Below are 16,200 nucleotides of genomic sequence, written 5' to 3'. Positions count from 1 at the left end.
CTCCTAAAAAATCACCTGCGGCCTGCAATCAAATGAAAGCAATGTAGATTGCTGTCAGCAGGTGTCCTTTTGCAACATGACAATGCAAGGGCCCACACTGCCCGTACAACACTCGCAACAATCACAGACCTACATTTTGAGTGTGTTCCTCATCCACCATACTCACCAGACCTTGCCCCCAAGTGATTTCCATATGTTTAGACCACTCAAAGATGCAATGGAAGGAAAGAAGTTCCGTTCTGATGAAGAGGTACAACACGCGGTGCATGAGTGGTTGTGTGGGCTACCAAAAGAATTTTTTTCCAAAGGAATTTATGCACTTTGTAAGCGCTGGAGGACTTGCATTGAGCATCGGGAACATTATGTTGAAGAGTGATACAGCACAATAAATAATATTTTAAAAATGTTTAAGGTTTTCATTTGACTCACCCTCATAAAAAAATATTTGTTCGGAAATTTGTCATTCACATTACATTAACAATATAACTGAGTTATTGATGTTATTTGATCTCCAGGTTGGAATATAAACCCCTGGTTGTGTCACTCTCTACCCTGTCGTCAGAAGAGAAGAGGAATGTCAAAGCTGTGATATCGAAATTGGGAGGTCATGTAGTTGATACCTGGTCTTCAGCATGCACACACCTCACAATGTGCAGTATCACTTTGACAATTAAGGTAATGTATCAAAATCCATTACTAAAACTACCACATGTTAGTTTTCACAAATATGCAGCCAACCGCTGCTTATCTGTATTGTTTCTCACTTTAGACAATATGTATTTTGCACCACTATATCTCAGTGCTTGGCAGGAGAGGAAAATTCTCACAGCATTGCATGAAGTATGCATGCTTCATGAATGGTGTCAAGTGTGAGCATTTCTCATCTAGTCCCAACTGGGTTGAGGTTTGTTGAAATCAAGTTTTATGAGCTGGAGGCTAGCATAAGTGAGTCAGCATTACTAATTTTCACCTACAGCTTCACCTTCACACAATTATGTCACATATTGCAGTCATCTCCTCTACCCTTTCTCTGTCCATCTCCTGCCCCTCTCTGTATCCATCTCCTCTGTCCCCTCCCAATATCAATCACCTCCCTTCTATATGCCCATCACCTCCTTCCACCTCTCTCTGTCCATCTCCTATGTCAGCCTGTTTTACAGCCACTTCCACCCAAATGAGAGGTGGTGCTTACCACCATAGTACTCTCTTCTGGACAGTAAGTGGTATGTGTACCAAGTTTGGTTAAAATCAATCCATTGGTTTAGGAGGAAATGTGGAACATGCAGTAGAGCCCCTATTTAACGTTTTTCTAGGGACCAGAATTTTTTAACCTTAAAATGGGAGTTTACCTTAAATCGAGGTTTTGATAGACAGTAAACCTTTTCCAGAACTCTTTGCCTGTATTGACATGAATGGCACCAAGACACATAATTTTCACAATAACAACAATAAAACAAGGAGATACCTACCCTACACACTATACTGTAATTACAACATTTTTTGTAGCACTAATGCAGTAGTCAAAGATCGTAGTTACCCAACACATTACAAAATTAAAACATCCACAATATACTTACACAATTACAGCTATATAATAAATCGAGTTACTTTTCCTATATACAATATTTATACAACTTTCACAGTGCCTCATTTTTTAAAATACCTGCAATCAAAAATGGTAGTCTGCTTTTTAGCACCGTTGGATTTTAGGTTCAAAATGTCCATCTCCAATTGATTTACTCTGTCTATAACAGGTTTGTCCACTTTAAACGCTGTGACAAATCTCCAGACAATGTCTGTGCTGGCAATAGCTTCACTGAATGACAGTGTTTGCATTTCTTCATCCCTAACATCATCGTCTTCTTCGATATCTTCATCATTCTGCTTTACTTCATCTTCGCAGATTTCCTCAACATCTTGGATGCATGTAGTGATGGCATCATCATCAAAAACCACAAATTCATCAAAAGTGATGGGTAAATTGTTAGATACCTGCACCCAGTCATGCATGCCCAGTGCTGCTTCATCACCGTCGTCGTTGTGAGTGCTCATTTCATTAAATCCAGCCTTATGAAAGGCTTCCATAGTTACCATTTTCCAAGCTCCTGTGAGCATATGCATTGCTTGCAGGATGTTCAATTCAAGCACTTCATTCTTATCAATAAAGGCAAGTGCCTTAAGGACAAGAGCTTTTTGATACTTGCTTTTCGGGCTATGAATAATCCCTATATCCATAGACTGGAGTTTGCTAGTGCGATTTGCAGCAAAGAAATGCACTTTCCCATCCCGCAGAAATCCTAAGTCTGTTGGACGAGCAGGACACTTGTCCATAAAGAGAACAACCTTCCTGTTTCTAGCACCCATTCGTGCATCATGCATCAAAAGCTTGCAAGAACTTTTTGAACAAGTCCGCAGTCAATCAAGAACTTTTGTTGCTATCGTACTTACATGGCAGTGTAGCACTGTTCTTAAAGCAACATGGTTTGTGGAACTTTCCAGTTACTATGGGATCCAGCTTGTCACTGCCATCTGCATTACTGCATAAAAGAACAGTAATTTTCTGCTTGCTCATGGCATGCTTCTCCTTTAACACTTAAGGTTTTAGAGGGCATAAGCTGGTAAAACAGACCTGTTTCATCCACATTGCACACATCCCTAGATCCAAAACCTTCCAAGAGGGGTGGCAGCACCTCTTCTTGCCAGTGTTCAACAGTTTCATCACTAACTGCAGCACTCTCTCCACATACTGCCCTGCAAGTTATCCCATAGCGTTTTTTGAACATACCCAGCTTACCATTTGAAGCTTTGAATTCTATTAGCCCAAGTTTCCCTGATATCATAGATGCTTTCATTTTTATCAATGCCCCATCGATTGGTAAATTTTCAGCACGTGCTCCATTGAACCACTCCATTAGCTTCGATTCCATTTCTGTGTACGGCGACTTTTTAACATTTTTTTCTCTGCTTTGCTTTTGAACCATACTGTGTTTCTTGATCCAGAATCTTCTCCTTATTCTTCAGTATTCCTGATAATGAGACTATGGAAGTCCCAGGTGTCGAGCCATTTCACTTACAGGTACATTTGTGTTTCTCTCCATTTCCCGAATCAAGTTCACTTTCTCCACAACAGATAGATTTTTTCTTTTTGCTGCCATAGTCAACTTCACTACAACAATGAGCAAACTGATATACAGCTGGATTCTCCACGCAATACACAATAATACATGAACTGATGCAAACTTGCATAAACTGAAGCTATACTGTAATGCTGCTATGAACGTACAGACTCAGGCAGCACTCAGCTACTTGCAAGCATGTAAAGCAGCTTGAGTGCTAGCACGCTGTACGTTGTTAGTCTTTGGCCACGGACAGCTTAAGTTCGAGCTTGCTCTTGCATGTAGTGAGGAGTCGATATGGAAGATGATCGATCGTATCCAATATACTGCAAATGCTGGAGTTCATAGGTTCTTAAAGCCCATATTACACGATGCTTGCATCTGGAGGCAAAGCCTATGGAAGTTCTGAAAAATCCCGCTAGAAGCCGCCGCAAGTACTGTAGTTACCGTATTGCCCTTAATGCAAGCTGACCTCACATGCAAGCCGCAACCCAGAAATGAGACTCAGGGAAATAAATAAATAAATTAATTAATTAATTTTACCCCGATTTCAAGCCGCACTTAAAAGTGAAAGATATGGCTCATCATATGATGGATAGAATATTAAGTGGCTCTACCTCTCAGGGATTTGGGACACAAAATTACAATTCCATCCCAAAACACTGACAATAGTGAAAATTCACAATATCTATCGAAATACAGTAGTCTGGATCTACACACACATGAGCTGTCAGCAGTGATGTTGCAGGCAAGCTCGCTGCACTGCATACTGAAACACAGTCATGATTTTTCATGTTTTATTATTAATGCTAGCGACTCCTTGTCCCTACTTTCGTACAAAGCATCATCCTCTGTACCATCAAGTTCATTAGAAATACAGTATTTTTTAAATGCGTGACAAACAGTTTCACTTGGGAGACGTTTCCAAGCTTGACTAATGCACACGCACATTTGAGACAAACTTGCACACTTAACATGTCCTTTAGGCATTAATTGGCTATCTTCTTTCATGAGGCACTGTAACACAAGCATATGTGGCAAACCTAGCAAGGTACCAGGACGACGTTGCCAGACAGGTCTGATCTACTCTAAAACCATGCCCTCCTTGAACCAGCCAATTTCATTAGCACGTACAACAACATCTTTAGGAAACACTTTGGTAAAGTCTTCTGTGTGAAATAAATGGTGGCAGTTTGTGGCCATCAGCTGTACAAGCCAGCGTGAATTTCCTGTGCGCAGTTTGGTGATGTAACGCTGAAATGTGATGAGTTTTTCCCCGTATTTTTCAGGCCCAATTGCAGCTCCCTTTAAAATCCTGGATTTTCTGACATGCTTTTACTTCCACTATTTCTGCAGTTACAGGTAAGCACTGTCATTGCTTCCTCCCAAAATCATTCAATATGACTTCCAACTCATAGTGGCAGCCACATTTTCATCCAGAAAATGCTTTTCTGTTGCTGGAACAAGCTGAAAGTTGTTACTTCTGCTGTCTTCTGCCTTACCAAAGTTCAAAAGCAGACTGAAACGAACATTTTTGCGTTCACTGCTCTCATTAGCTGGAGTTGCCGAAATGTAAATCCATGCTTGTCAAGTTTCTTCAAAACGTCCGTTTTGATTGTGTATATATAAAGAGTTTCTTTTTAAATTGTTATGAATATTTGAAAAATTGCTAAATTCGCCCATGATAAAAAATACTTTAACATTCCTTACTCAAAACTAACACTACGGTTTCTGTGGCGACTTCTAGTGGCAAAAAGCAGCAATAAAGGCCACAGGCACTTACGGCGGCAGCTAGCGGCATTTTTCGGAACTTCTTAGGCTTTGCATCTGAATGTGAACTGCAGGCAATGTTTTGGATTCTAAAAACTGGAAAAAATGTGTGGGTTGCATTTGGGCCACAAAAGCCACTATTGTATTGTGTTCAATATGCGGGTTTTGCTGTAATGGGAATTATGTTAAATCAAATATAAAATAGCATTGCACATCTGGAATAATTTTAAGGACTTGAAACTTCTTCTATTTAACACGGGTTTTTGCTAAATCGAGGTCACACAAAATTGTGATTATACTGTACATACATACATTTTATAATATACTAGACTTTACCTATGGCTTCACCTGCATACGCATATGTCATATATATTGCACACATATAAATTTGATTCTCTGCTGTTTTACACTATGTAATATCAGAGAGAATGATAAATTTATCTGTGTTATTCAGCCACAATAGTTGGCTGCATGATGGTAGATGTTAGCTATGGTATCGTCATAGAAAACAGGAAAAATTTTGATCCCTCCCATAATCTGCTTCCTCCTTCTGTTTCTCTCCCACCTGCTCCATGTGCTTCATTGCATACTGTTCCCCTTCCTCTTGCCTCTCAACACCCTGCCCCTCTTCCACTGCCTCCCCACACCCCCACCTCCTTCCAACAGCCTCATCACACCTTCTCGCTCTTACATCTCACAACCCCTCCCTCTTCCACATGTCTCCTCACACCCTCTTCATTTTCCACCTCCCCACTACCCCTCTCCATCTTCTTCTTGTCTCCTATACTTCCCCCTCATATCCCCTATCTCTGTCTATCTCTTCTTCCTCCCCCTCCCCCTCCTCCTCCCCCCTCCTCCTTCCCCTTCCCCTCCTCCTCCTCCTCCTCCTCCTCCTCTCCATGTCCATCCCCCCTCCACTTCTCCTTTATACAATTCCTCCTCCCCATCTCTCTGTCCATCCCTCCTCTCCTTCTGTCTACCTCGTACTCTCCCTCTCTGTCCATATCCTCTCCCTCTCCTTCTACCCACCTCTGTCTCCACCTCTTACTGTCCATTTTCTCCTCCCTTCACACTCTGTCTTCTTCCTCCAACCCTCTCTACCAATCTTCTCCTTCCTCCTCTCTCTGCTCGTATTCTCCTCCCCTCCTTCTGTCCATCTCTTTGTCTCCTTGCTCCTAGTCCCTCTCATCCTTCCCCACTTGCTGGCCATCTCATCCTCCCTCTGTTCCTCCATATCAAGGTGTATATGCCCCAAAACAACAAGGAAATCCAAGAAAAATGTGGGAATATTTTCATCTGGGACAAAATGGAAGTACTCTTGATTTTTTTTTTGTATTCCAGGAATTTATCATTATTTTAGTTTTTAATTAAATTTCTGTAATTTTTTCTGGTGAGAAATGATACTCTAAGAAAGAATTTGGCTTTAGCCAGCTACTACAGAATAATATTTCAGCAATAAAACATAAACAAGATAATAACACCAAAATAAAACTTTAGTTGCAGAGAAAATGTGCTATTTACAACAACAAAACACAGTGAACATACAAGCATCTGCCGACAGTAAAATGTGTCAAAGGCTTTAAGATGAAGACTGTGCAATACTTCGTACAAGCCGATAGTAAAATGTGTCATAGGCTTTAAGACAAAGACTGTGCAATACTTTGTAACAGCAAACTGCTTTCTATTAGTGTTACATCACAACTGTTTACGTTTTTAACAGATTGTGGAAAAATATTGCAAATGGTGATTTGAGAAGTGTTGCTTTCAAAGTAAATTTACTTTCATGGAAGACGAGTTATGTTACATGTGAGAATGCTCAATGAATTTCTTAAATCATGGAGCATTTGACTCTCTGAAAATTTAACACTTTGACGAACAGCCTCTTGGAATAATTGGAAGCCCGGAAGACCACCCATTTATGCCATCATTTAAAATTTTACTGGCACATTTGTGTTTAATATATCGTAAAAGGTAACATGCACTAAAAATACCGAGCTTCAAGGTTAGTTTGTCATATTTATTTTAGTTTTTTCACTGATTACAAATTATACAATAACAATGGCAAAAGTGTAGTTATCCTTTAAAAAAAAAGTGCAAGGTGAGTTCTTGAGCAGTTTCACACAGTCAGCTTTTCTTTCAAAGTGGCCGACAGAACATGTATTCAGTCAGGTAATCCATGAAATGTTCGATGCACATCAGTGAGTATTTACAATCATGCATGTCATAAATACTCGGCTACTGCAGTCTGAACTGTGCTCTTAGGATTCTGCCTAATGACATGCTGGGAAAAAACAGCAAAAAATTATTGATGAACAATATTATATGTGAAAGCTTAGCCTTTCTTTATGAAAAATATCATATAGTAGTCACATTTCACAAAGCAAGAATACATATTATTGTGCCATTATCTTCCTGATTTGAGAGTTCTCATCCAGGCCACTATGAACACTATTACAGTCTCACAGAATGGGCATCACACTACTTATATTTTGGTGTTCTGTGTTCAGAAGCTACTATGCTGTATTTAATGAATTCGTATTATTTTTTTTTTAATACAAAAATATGCAGTGTACATGTTCCTTTACGTTATAGGTCTTTCGAAAACGTGTTTGTTTTTTGCTGGATGCGCCAGAAAATTCTACACCAGGATCAAAGGATTGATATGTTTTACAGCTCTGATGGAAAGTAAATCGTCTCTTAACACAGAAAAAATGTTCTTTAGTCCAGGATATACAGGGTGTAAATTTTAAGTTGACAAACTAGAATAACTCGAAAAATAAGGTTCACACGAAAAAATGTATAGAATCCAAAGTTGATTACTTTCAAGGGGGACATCTGCTGGTGCTAAAATTAGCCCACCATCCCAAGCCCGGTGGAGGGGTGGGGCGGGAGGCAACTTTAAAATTTCAAAAGTGGGAACCCCCATTTTTTATTGCAAAATTGGATTCTACATAAAAAACTACGTACATTTTGTCTTAAACTTTTGTTGTGGTTCTTGGTAGTTGGTGAGGTAATTCAAGAAAATTTGGGTCAACATTGTAAAACTCTAATTCCTCTCTCTCAAACCCCACCCTATGGGGGGGGGGGGGGGGGGGGGAGGCAGAGTTTTAGTTTTAGCAAATCAAAATTTATGAAGTAAATAAGTATTTTTTATTTATCCGTAACCATTTTGCATGCAAAAATGAGAATATGAATTTTCTTGAATTACAGCACCAACTACCAAGAATCAAAACAAATGTTTAAGACAAAATGTACACAGTTTATTATGTAAAATCTGATTCTGAAATAAAAAATGGGTGTTCCCGTTTGATATTTTAATGTTGCCTCCCACCCCACCCCCAGGGGGCTGGGGTGGCGGGCTAATTTTAGCACCAGCAGATGGCTCCCTCGAAAGTAATCAACTTTGCATTCTACACATTTTTTCTTGTGAACCTTATTGTTTGAGTTATTCTGGTTTGTCAACTGAAAAAACTTAAAGTTTACATCTTGTAGTGAATTTTCACTCAAAAAAATTGCATTTTCACCCAAAAAATGTTTTTAACTGGAAAATGTGGGGAAAATCCGTGAATTTTTTTCTTGTCCGCATATACACCTTTCCACATCCTCCACCCTCTGTCTGTCCATTGTCTCCTCCACACTCCATCCATCGTCTCCTCCCCCCTCTGCCCATCTCCTGCTCCACCCTCTCTCTTTCCATCTTCCCCATCCTCTCTCTCTGTTCATTTCCTTCTCTCCTCTTTCTGACTGTCTCTGCTTTTCCCCCCCTCCCTCCTGCCAATCTTCTCCTCGCTTCTTTCTCTGCCCATGTTCTCTTCTGCCCTTTCTCTGCCCATCTCCTCCTCCCCTGTCTCTGTCCATCTTCTCCTCTGTCTCTGTCCATCTCATCATCTCCTTCTCACTGTCCATCTCCTCCTCTGCCTCTCTCAATCCATCTCCTCTTCCCGAACTTCCATACCCACCACCACTCCCTCCCAATGGGAGATGGTTCTTACCCCACAGTACTTCTTTGCAGACAATAAGTAGTATGTGTTCCATGTTTGGCTGAAACAATTTCAGTGGATTAGGATGAAATGTGGAACAAACATATGCTGACTCATTTATATTTTGTGTATGTATATGATGTGATGCAGAATATAAATGTAGATTGTTTGGTGTCATGATGGGACATTGTGTATTTCAAACAAAGAAGGTGTGGAAGGCTCTAGTGACATGGTGAAGCCAGCTTTCCTAACGGAGTAAACCCTAAAAAGAAATCTTGCCAGCTCAGGGCAGAACAGTGGCAGCCCCACTACTGCACTAACCCTGTGCAGCGCCTGTAACAAGGCCAGGGGACATTTTACCCCCACAAAAACCTCACAAATGTGCCTCGGAATAGGATGGAACCCCATAAGTCAAAAATGGCTAGGTATACTGGTTTATGAATTGGCACGTGGAATATTAAAAGTCTGTATAGACCTGGAGCTGTTAGGACAGGTGTCTCTGAACTAGAAGAGTATAAAATGGACATTATTGCATTATGAGAAACGAGATGGCTAGGGGAAGGGATATTATGTGAGAAGAAATCAGTGATCTTTTATGGTGGTTGTGAAGAAAATGTTAAACATGAACATGGAATGGGATTTGTGGTGAGTGAGTGGGTGCTAGTGCTAGTTGAAGGCCTTCAGTGCAGTCAGCAACAGAATATTGTGTCTGACTATTAGACATAGGTATGGTGATCTCACCCTTGTTAATGGATATGCACCAACAAACATAAGTGATGAAGACAAGAAGAGTGAATTCTATGAAGATCTGGAAAGAACCGTGGGGAGTATTAGATATCTTAAGATTATTCTGGGAGACTTCAATGCAAAAGTGGGACAAGAAGAGATTTATAGACCAACAGTTGGAAAAGAGAGTTTACATGCAAAAACATATGAGAATGACCTGTTGTTAATCATTTTTGCATTAAGTCAGAATCTTGTGGTGAGCTCAACATCTTTCCCCCACAAACAGAGCCACAAAGGCACCTGGATTTCCCCATGTGATAGCACTGTCAATCAGATAGATCATCTGCTGATAGATGAGAGGTACAAGAAGTGTGAGATCGTACAGAGGAGCAGATGCACACACAGACCACTTCTTAGTCATAGCCAAATCACAGTTGTGCTACAAAATGAAGAAGAAAAAGATGGCCAAGAGACAGTTTGATACTGAGAAGCTTAAGGATCCAGAGATATTCCAGCAGTATAACATTAAAGTGCATAACAAGTTTGAAGTATTGGCATCAGAACACACTGATGAAATAAGTGCTAACAAGTGATGGGAAGAAATAAGGACCTCCGTAACTGAAGTAGCTGAAGAAATTCTAGGAGAGAAAAAGCTAACAAATAAGAAGAAATGCCTCAATGAGGCATTTGAACAAGCTGTGAACCAGGAAGAGAGCAATGGCAGTGCACATGCTGGATAGACGATGTGCGGAACAAAAGGAAGCACTCAAGACCGTAAGAAGAGAAGTAAATACGATTCCGAGAACAGAAAAAAAAAGTTCATGGACAATATGATTGATTGAATCGAAAAGGCAAATTCCATATGAGACACGTAAAAATGTTTCAGATGTTGAAACATATGAGCAATGGTCACAGAAACAAAGCTTTAGCTATTAATGATAAGGATGGAAATATGCTAACAGACAAGGAAAAAAATTGTGAATAGGCAGAGAGAATATTTTGAAGAGTTATTAGATGCTGAAGATCTAGAGAGTGTCTTTCCACATGAGAAGAATACTTAGGGTGAAAGAGAAGCCACAAACATTCAAGTGACTCAACAAGATGTAGAAAGAGCAATGAGGAAACTAAAGAATAATAAGGTACCAGGAGAAGATAGGATAATGGCAGAGATGTTGAAGGCAGGAGGAGAAACACAACAGAAAGAGCTGTACAATCCCATAAAGAAAATATGGGAAAAAGAGAAAATCCCAGAAGAGTGGAAATCAGCTATCATTATTCCACTTCATAAAAAGAACAGTAATAGGAATTGTAACAACTGCAGTGGCATTTCTCTCCTAAGTGTACCTTATAAAGTTCTATCTTTAATAATACTTGAAAAACTTAAGCCGTTTGCAAAAGATATTGTAGGAGAGTATCAGGTAAGCTTCCAGTAAGGACGATCGACCATCGGTTTCTGGTGCCATTTATGGACTGCTCAAAGGCTTATAACAGTATCCACAGATTAAGTGTGTACAACATCACGAGAAAGCTTGGTATACCGATGGAGTTAATAAATAAGGTCAAAGTGTGCACAGCAGAGACAAAAGCCAAAGTCAAATACCAAGGGGAGCTGTCCAAGGAATTCCATATCCGAATCGATGTGTGGCAAGGTAACGTTATTTCACCACTGTTATTTAATCTGGTTCTAGAGAAAGTAATACAAGAAATGAAAAGAGAAAACTAAGGGGTGACACTAAATGGTAGGACAAATTTATTGGGTTATGCAAACGGCATCACAGTTCTTGCAGAATCAGAGGAAGAGTTGGCAGAAACCATAGAGGACCTAGCACAAAATGCAAGTAAGATTGGGTAACAGATTAATGCGGGAAAGACTGAGGTAGGTATGAATGTGGAAATTTGCTGAAGTGGAAAATTTTAAATACCTTGGTACATTGTACAACAAGCAAAATAATTTAAAACAGGAAATAAATCAATGTATTGTGAATGAATCTAAAACTTATTTCAGTCTAAAGGAGGTAATGTCATCCAAGAATCTGTCAATTAAGACCAAACTTAACGCATACAATGCCATGGTAGTGCCAGTATTGTTGAACGGATCAGAAACCCTAAGCACAACAAAGAAGAATCAAGAAAACTTGTTGGTCTCTGAAAGAAAAATTATGATAACGATCTTTGGGCCTGTACAGGAAGGGAGCTCGTGGAGACGTAGAAAAAACCAAGAATGATATGAGCTGATGAGGCAACCAAACAATATTCAAAAGCTGAAAGTGCGGAGAATAAGCTTGGCAGGCCACATTGTTAGGAAACCAGACACCTCGGGCAAAAGCCATACTTATGGGGAGACCTGATGGTACCCGTCCAATCAGAATACCCAGAAAGCAATGGGAGGATGAACTACAGAAAGACCTTTGCCAGCTAGAAATCTGTGACAACTGGATCCAAACTGCACAAGATCACCATCTATGGAGTAGCATTGTGAGGTTGGCGCACGATCTACAGGGTCCTCAATCGCTGATTTGATGATGATGAAATAGTGTGCATGTTGGTTAAACATTCTGACCGCAAACACTCTCAAATTAAATTGTACACCAGTGAAATCAGCACTGAAATGAGATGCTTAAAGTGGGCAATCTCTAAAGGCACCTACTGAACCCCAGTTGTATGGTGGTGAGATATTGTGTATTTCAGGAAATGTTTATATTGCCTTCACAGCACTCTTATAAAATATCTCAGACTAAACTTGCATACTGATGCAAATGGATATTGATGTGAGACACATCAACAGGCAACCTCTGGATGGCATGCTAAAACCCAGTTGTATTGCTGTTGCCATGGCATTCAGGGTTGTGTCTGATTCAATATATATTTCTGTGGCTGGGCATGGAAATCCCATAGATCTTTTAAACAATGCTAGTGGCTTGGCTGGACTGTCATAAAAAAAGCACTAAACCTATAAAGAGCACAGATGCAGTCATCATCCATAATTCAAGTCAGTACCAAAAAGATTTGAAACTAGCTCTGTAACATGGGGAACATCAGAGAACAATTCACAATCTTCACATGTGATTTTGACATGGGGCCTATTGCTGCTAAGTTCTTTCCCAGGCTGCTGACCCAGTAGCAGAAGGAACATTGCATCAGAGTCTGTCAAGAACTCCATCCTTCATCTCAAGGACCGTTATGGGTGACAAAATCTGAGTATGCAGATATAACCCTGAGACAAAGCAAATGTCTTCACAGCAGAAGGGCCCATCATCTTCACAACTGCAACAGGGGAGACATGTCCACAGCACATCCCAAGTGCACACTCATAATCTTTTTCAACATTTGTGGTGATGTGGATCAGTCAGACCATTAATAGTGAGCTGTACTGTGCAAACGTAGGTAAGGAAATAAAGTATTTTCTTGTAAACAGAGTTAGTCTCACTACTTTTTGATACTGCCTTGTATTCAGTGAGAATGAAAATGAATCACTGCTGACCAAAAAGAAGAGACACTGGGTAGCAAGCGGGCATGGAGAAGGGTTATTCTGAAAGTAATGCCTCTTATTTTTATTCATAGAAACTACAGGAGATATATAAATCACAACAGCACAGCTAAATAGAGCAATATTTCAGCTATAGACTGTCATTTTTCCACATTGTCACCACAATGCATTATGCATCTTTGCCAACAGTGAACCAGAGCCTGCATGCCATGCTTGTAAAAGTTAGAATGAGCTGAGGCTAACCTCTTCCTTACACTTCGACAACAGCATCCGAGTCTTGTAAATGTTTGCCACGTAGTCCATCTTTCAGAGGCCCAAAGAGATGGGAGTCTGTAGGCACTGTATCAGGACTATGGTGAAATTGGTAAGACAGTCCAGCTGAATTTCACAATGAGTTTCATGTACACAAAACTGGTGTGGGGCCTGGCATTACCATGTTGCAGGTAAAAGTTGGTCTTCTTCTGTGACCTTACTCTGAAAATTTGGGCTTTCAGTTTAGTGTTGTCTTGTAGCGTACAGAACTGACAGTTTCTCCAGGTTCCAGGGCATCCAAAAGAACCACATCCTGGCTATCCCAGAAGACTGTGCACATCAGTTTGCCTGCAGAAAGCTGTGTCTTAAATTTCTTCTTTGACAGAGAATTTGCAAGTCGCCATTTTGTGAACTGTCTTGGATTCCGGCTCATAGTGGTGACACCTTGTATCATCTCTGGTGATGATACTATTCAGAAAATTGTTACCCTCAGCTTCATATTGGTTCAGCAGGTCCCAACACATTTCCATCCAATGAGTTCTTTGTTCTTCTCTAAGAATCCGCAGGACCCATCTCACACAGACTTTTCAATAACCAAAATGTTCCAGCATTGTTTCCAAGACATTATAGCTGACATGCAGCTTTGCACACAATTATCCGGTTGTTATCTGTTGATCAGCATGAATGAGTTGATCAGGACGCTCTTCGTTGCGAGGCATGACAGAGGTGCAGGGTCAATCGGGCCACGGCTTGTCATTCACACCCTTTTCACTGCCTTGAAAATGCTACACCTGTCACCTCACATTGCTCACACCTGTTGTATGGTCTCCATACACCTTCAGCAAGTGTTGATGGATTTCAATCGGTGCATTTTCTTTAGCAGTGAGGAATTCAATCACACATTGCCATTTCATTTGTGTGTCCATATCAGACTCCATTTTGGAACAATCCTCTGCTGGCGCCAACTACCCCAGAACAACGGAACCACCTGAAAATGAAAGAGGAAGGTTCAAGCATTGGCGCACCAACAACATGTGTAATGAACTTTAAAAAAAAAAAAATTGAGGCATTACTTTCAGAATGACCCTTGTAGCAGTGGGAGCAACACATATGGGGTTGTAGTTTATTTTTAGATTGGTCACTTAAAGTTGGTTCTGGGAACTCGTAAATAAGCTTTTGTGGGGGAGTTTGTGTGTATCTTCAAGTGTCTGCTAGTTCAGTTTTTTCCGTATTTTCTTGAAGCTCTCTCATGGATGAAAGAAAAATCTTTGAGCATTCATGCTGATGGCTGTGTGTACATTCAGTATCCCCTGTTATGCAGTATGGGTCGCTCACCCTTGAACAATGATCTTAGATGTATTGCATAAGTGTTTGGTAAGCCATTTCCTTTGTATACTGATTGCATTTTCCTAGTATCCTATCAGTGAACGAATCTACCACCTGCTTTATCTGCAACTGAACGTATTTTAACATTCCAATTCATATCACTGTGAACTGCTACAGTCAGGTATTTGTATTCCAACTATGACTCATTGATATTGTAATTATATGACACCATATTTTTCGATTTTGTGAAGTGTACAATTTTAGATTTCTGAGCATTTAAAGCAAACCACCCATTTTTGTGCCACTTTGAAAGTGTATCATGATTAATTGGCTATTTGTGCAGCCATTTTCAAATAGTACTTTGTTATAGATAGCTACATCACTTGTGAAAGGTCTGAGGATACTATTAATATTTTCTGCAAGACCATTAGTGTCCAACATTAACAGCAAGGGTGCCAGCACACTTTCCTGGGGTGCACCTGAAGTTACTTCTACACTTGTCATTGACTCACCATCAAAGATAAGATACTGCATCCTTCCTACCACAAAGTCCTCAGTCCAGTCACAAATTTCACTTGATCCCGCATATGATTGTATTGTCAATAATAGGGATAGATGTGACATTGAGTCAAATGCTATTCAAAGGTCAAGAAATACCAGATCTGCCTTGATCCATGGCTTTCAGGATGTCTTGTAATAAAGATGTTTTTGGAATCACATTGGTTAGGATGAAGGAGATCATTCTGTTTGAGATATTACATATGAGTTCAGAAAATGTTCTAAGAATCTATTGCAGATGAATTTAAGAATATTGGAGGGGAGTTTTATGGATCACTTCTGCTATCCTTTTTGTGACCTGTGGTTGCTTCCAACTACTCGTCACAGTTTCTTGTTCTAGAGATCTACAGTATATTACAGTACGTTTGGAAGAGGTACCAACTCAGCCACAAATTCTGAGCAGAATGTGAAAGTTATTTCATTGAGTCTTGGAGCTTGTGTAATGTGTCTTATCTCCACTGGCTGTGACGTAACTCTCTCCCTTTAAAGGTGTGCTATTGTGTTTGTTATAGTTTTCTCTTAAGTATTTTGTATTATCGATTAGGTGTTCACATGAGCATTTTTATGTCTCCAATTGTCTCATTTTCACTTGTCTCAAGATAAACAAAGAAGGGTGATCTTAATTAGTTCTCTCCTTATAGCTGTGGAACCAGGCAGATCCAAAGAAATTCATGCTGATGCTTCTTTATGGGATTTGTTAAAATAAAATGATGATTCTCAACATACATTGGTGTGGACTACATTATTCACTAAACTAGTTGGTCATTTTATATCTATGGTCTGAATCAGACAAAGAAGTAGTCAAAAGATTGTCAGTTTTAACAATATGTGCTGTTTTTCAGAAATACAGACACTAACATTTATTTTCCTCATCTTTGTTCAAAGTTTCTTATATAACTTTTTCTACTACTGCTACTGCTGCTATTGAGACTGACAGAAGAAATCTTTCTTTGCTTCTCTGCGTGTTTCAGAACATAGATGCAAG

The 16,200-nt window shown here is 39.9% G+C and overlaps 1 protein-coding gene across 1 annotated transcript in view; it reads left to right on the top strand.

Moving 5' to 3' along the window:
- LOC126267235 (nibrin-like) overlaps positions 1-16,200 on the top strand; it is a 172,364-nt gene that overhangs the window by 62,462 nt on the left and 93,702 nt on the right. The window contains exon 4 of the mRNA XM_049972217.1: positions 516-675. Within this exon, the coding sequence (XP_049828174.1) occupies positions 516-675 (160 nt within the window). The remainder of the gene's footprint in view (positions 1-515; positions 676-16,200) is intronic.

The sequence above is a fragment of the Schistocerca gregaria genome, chromosome 4 (assembly GCF_023897955.1).
Source record: "Schistocerca gregaria isolate iqSchGreg1 chromosome 4, iqSchGreg1.2, whole genome shotgun sequence".
NCBI classification, from domain to species: domain Eukaryota; kingdom Metazoa; phylum Arthropoda; class Insecta; order Orthoptera; family Acrididae; genus Schistocerca; species Schistocerca gregaria.
Note: the sequence above shows the minus strand (reverse complement) of the source record. Positions and strands in the feature narration are given on the sequence as shown.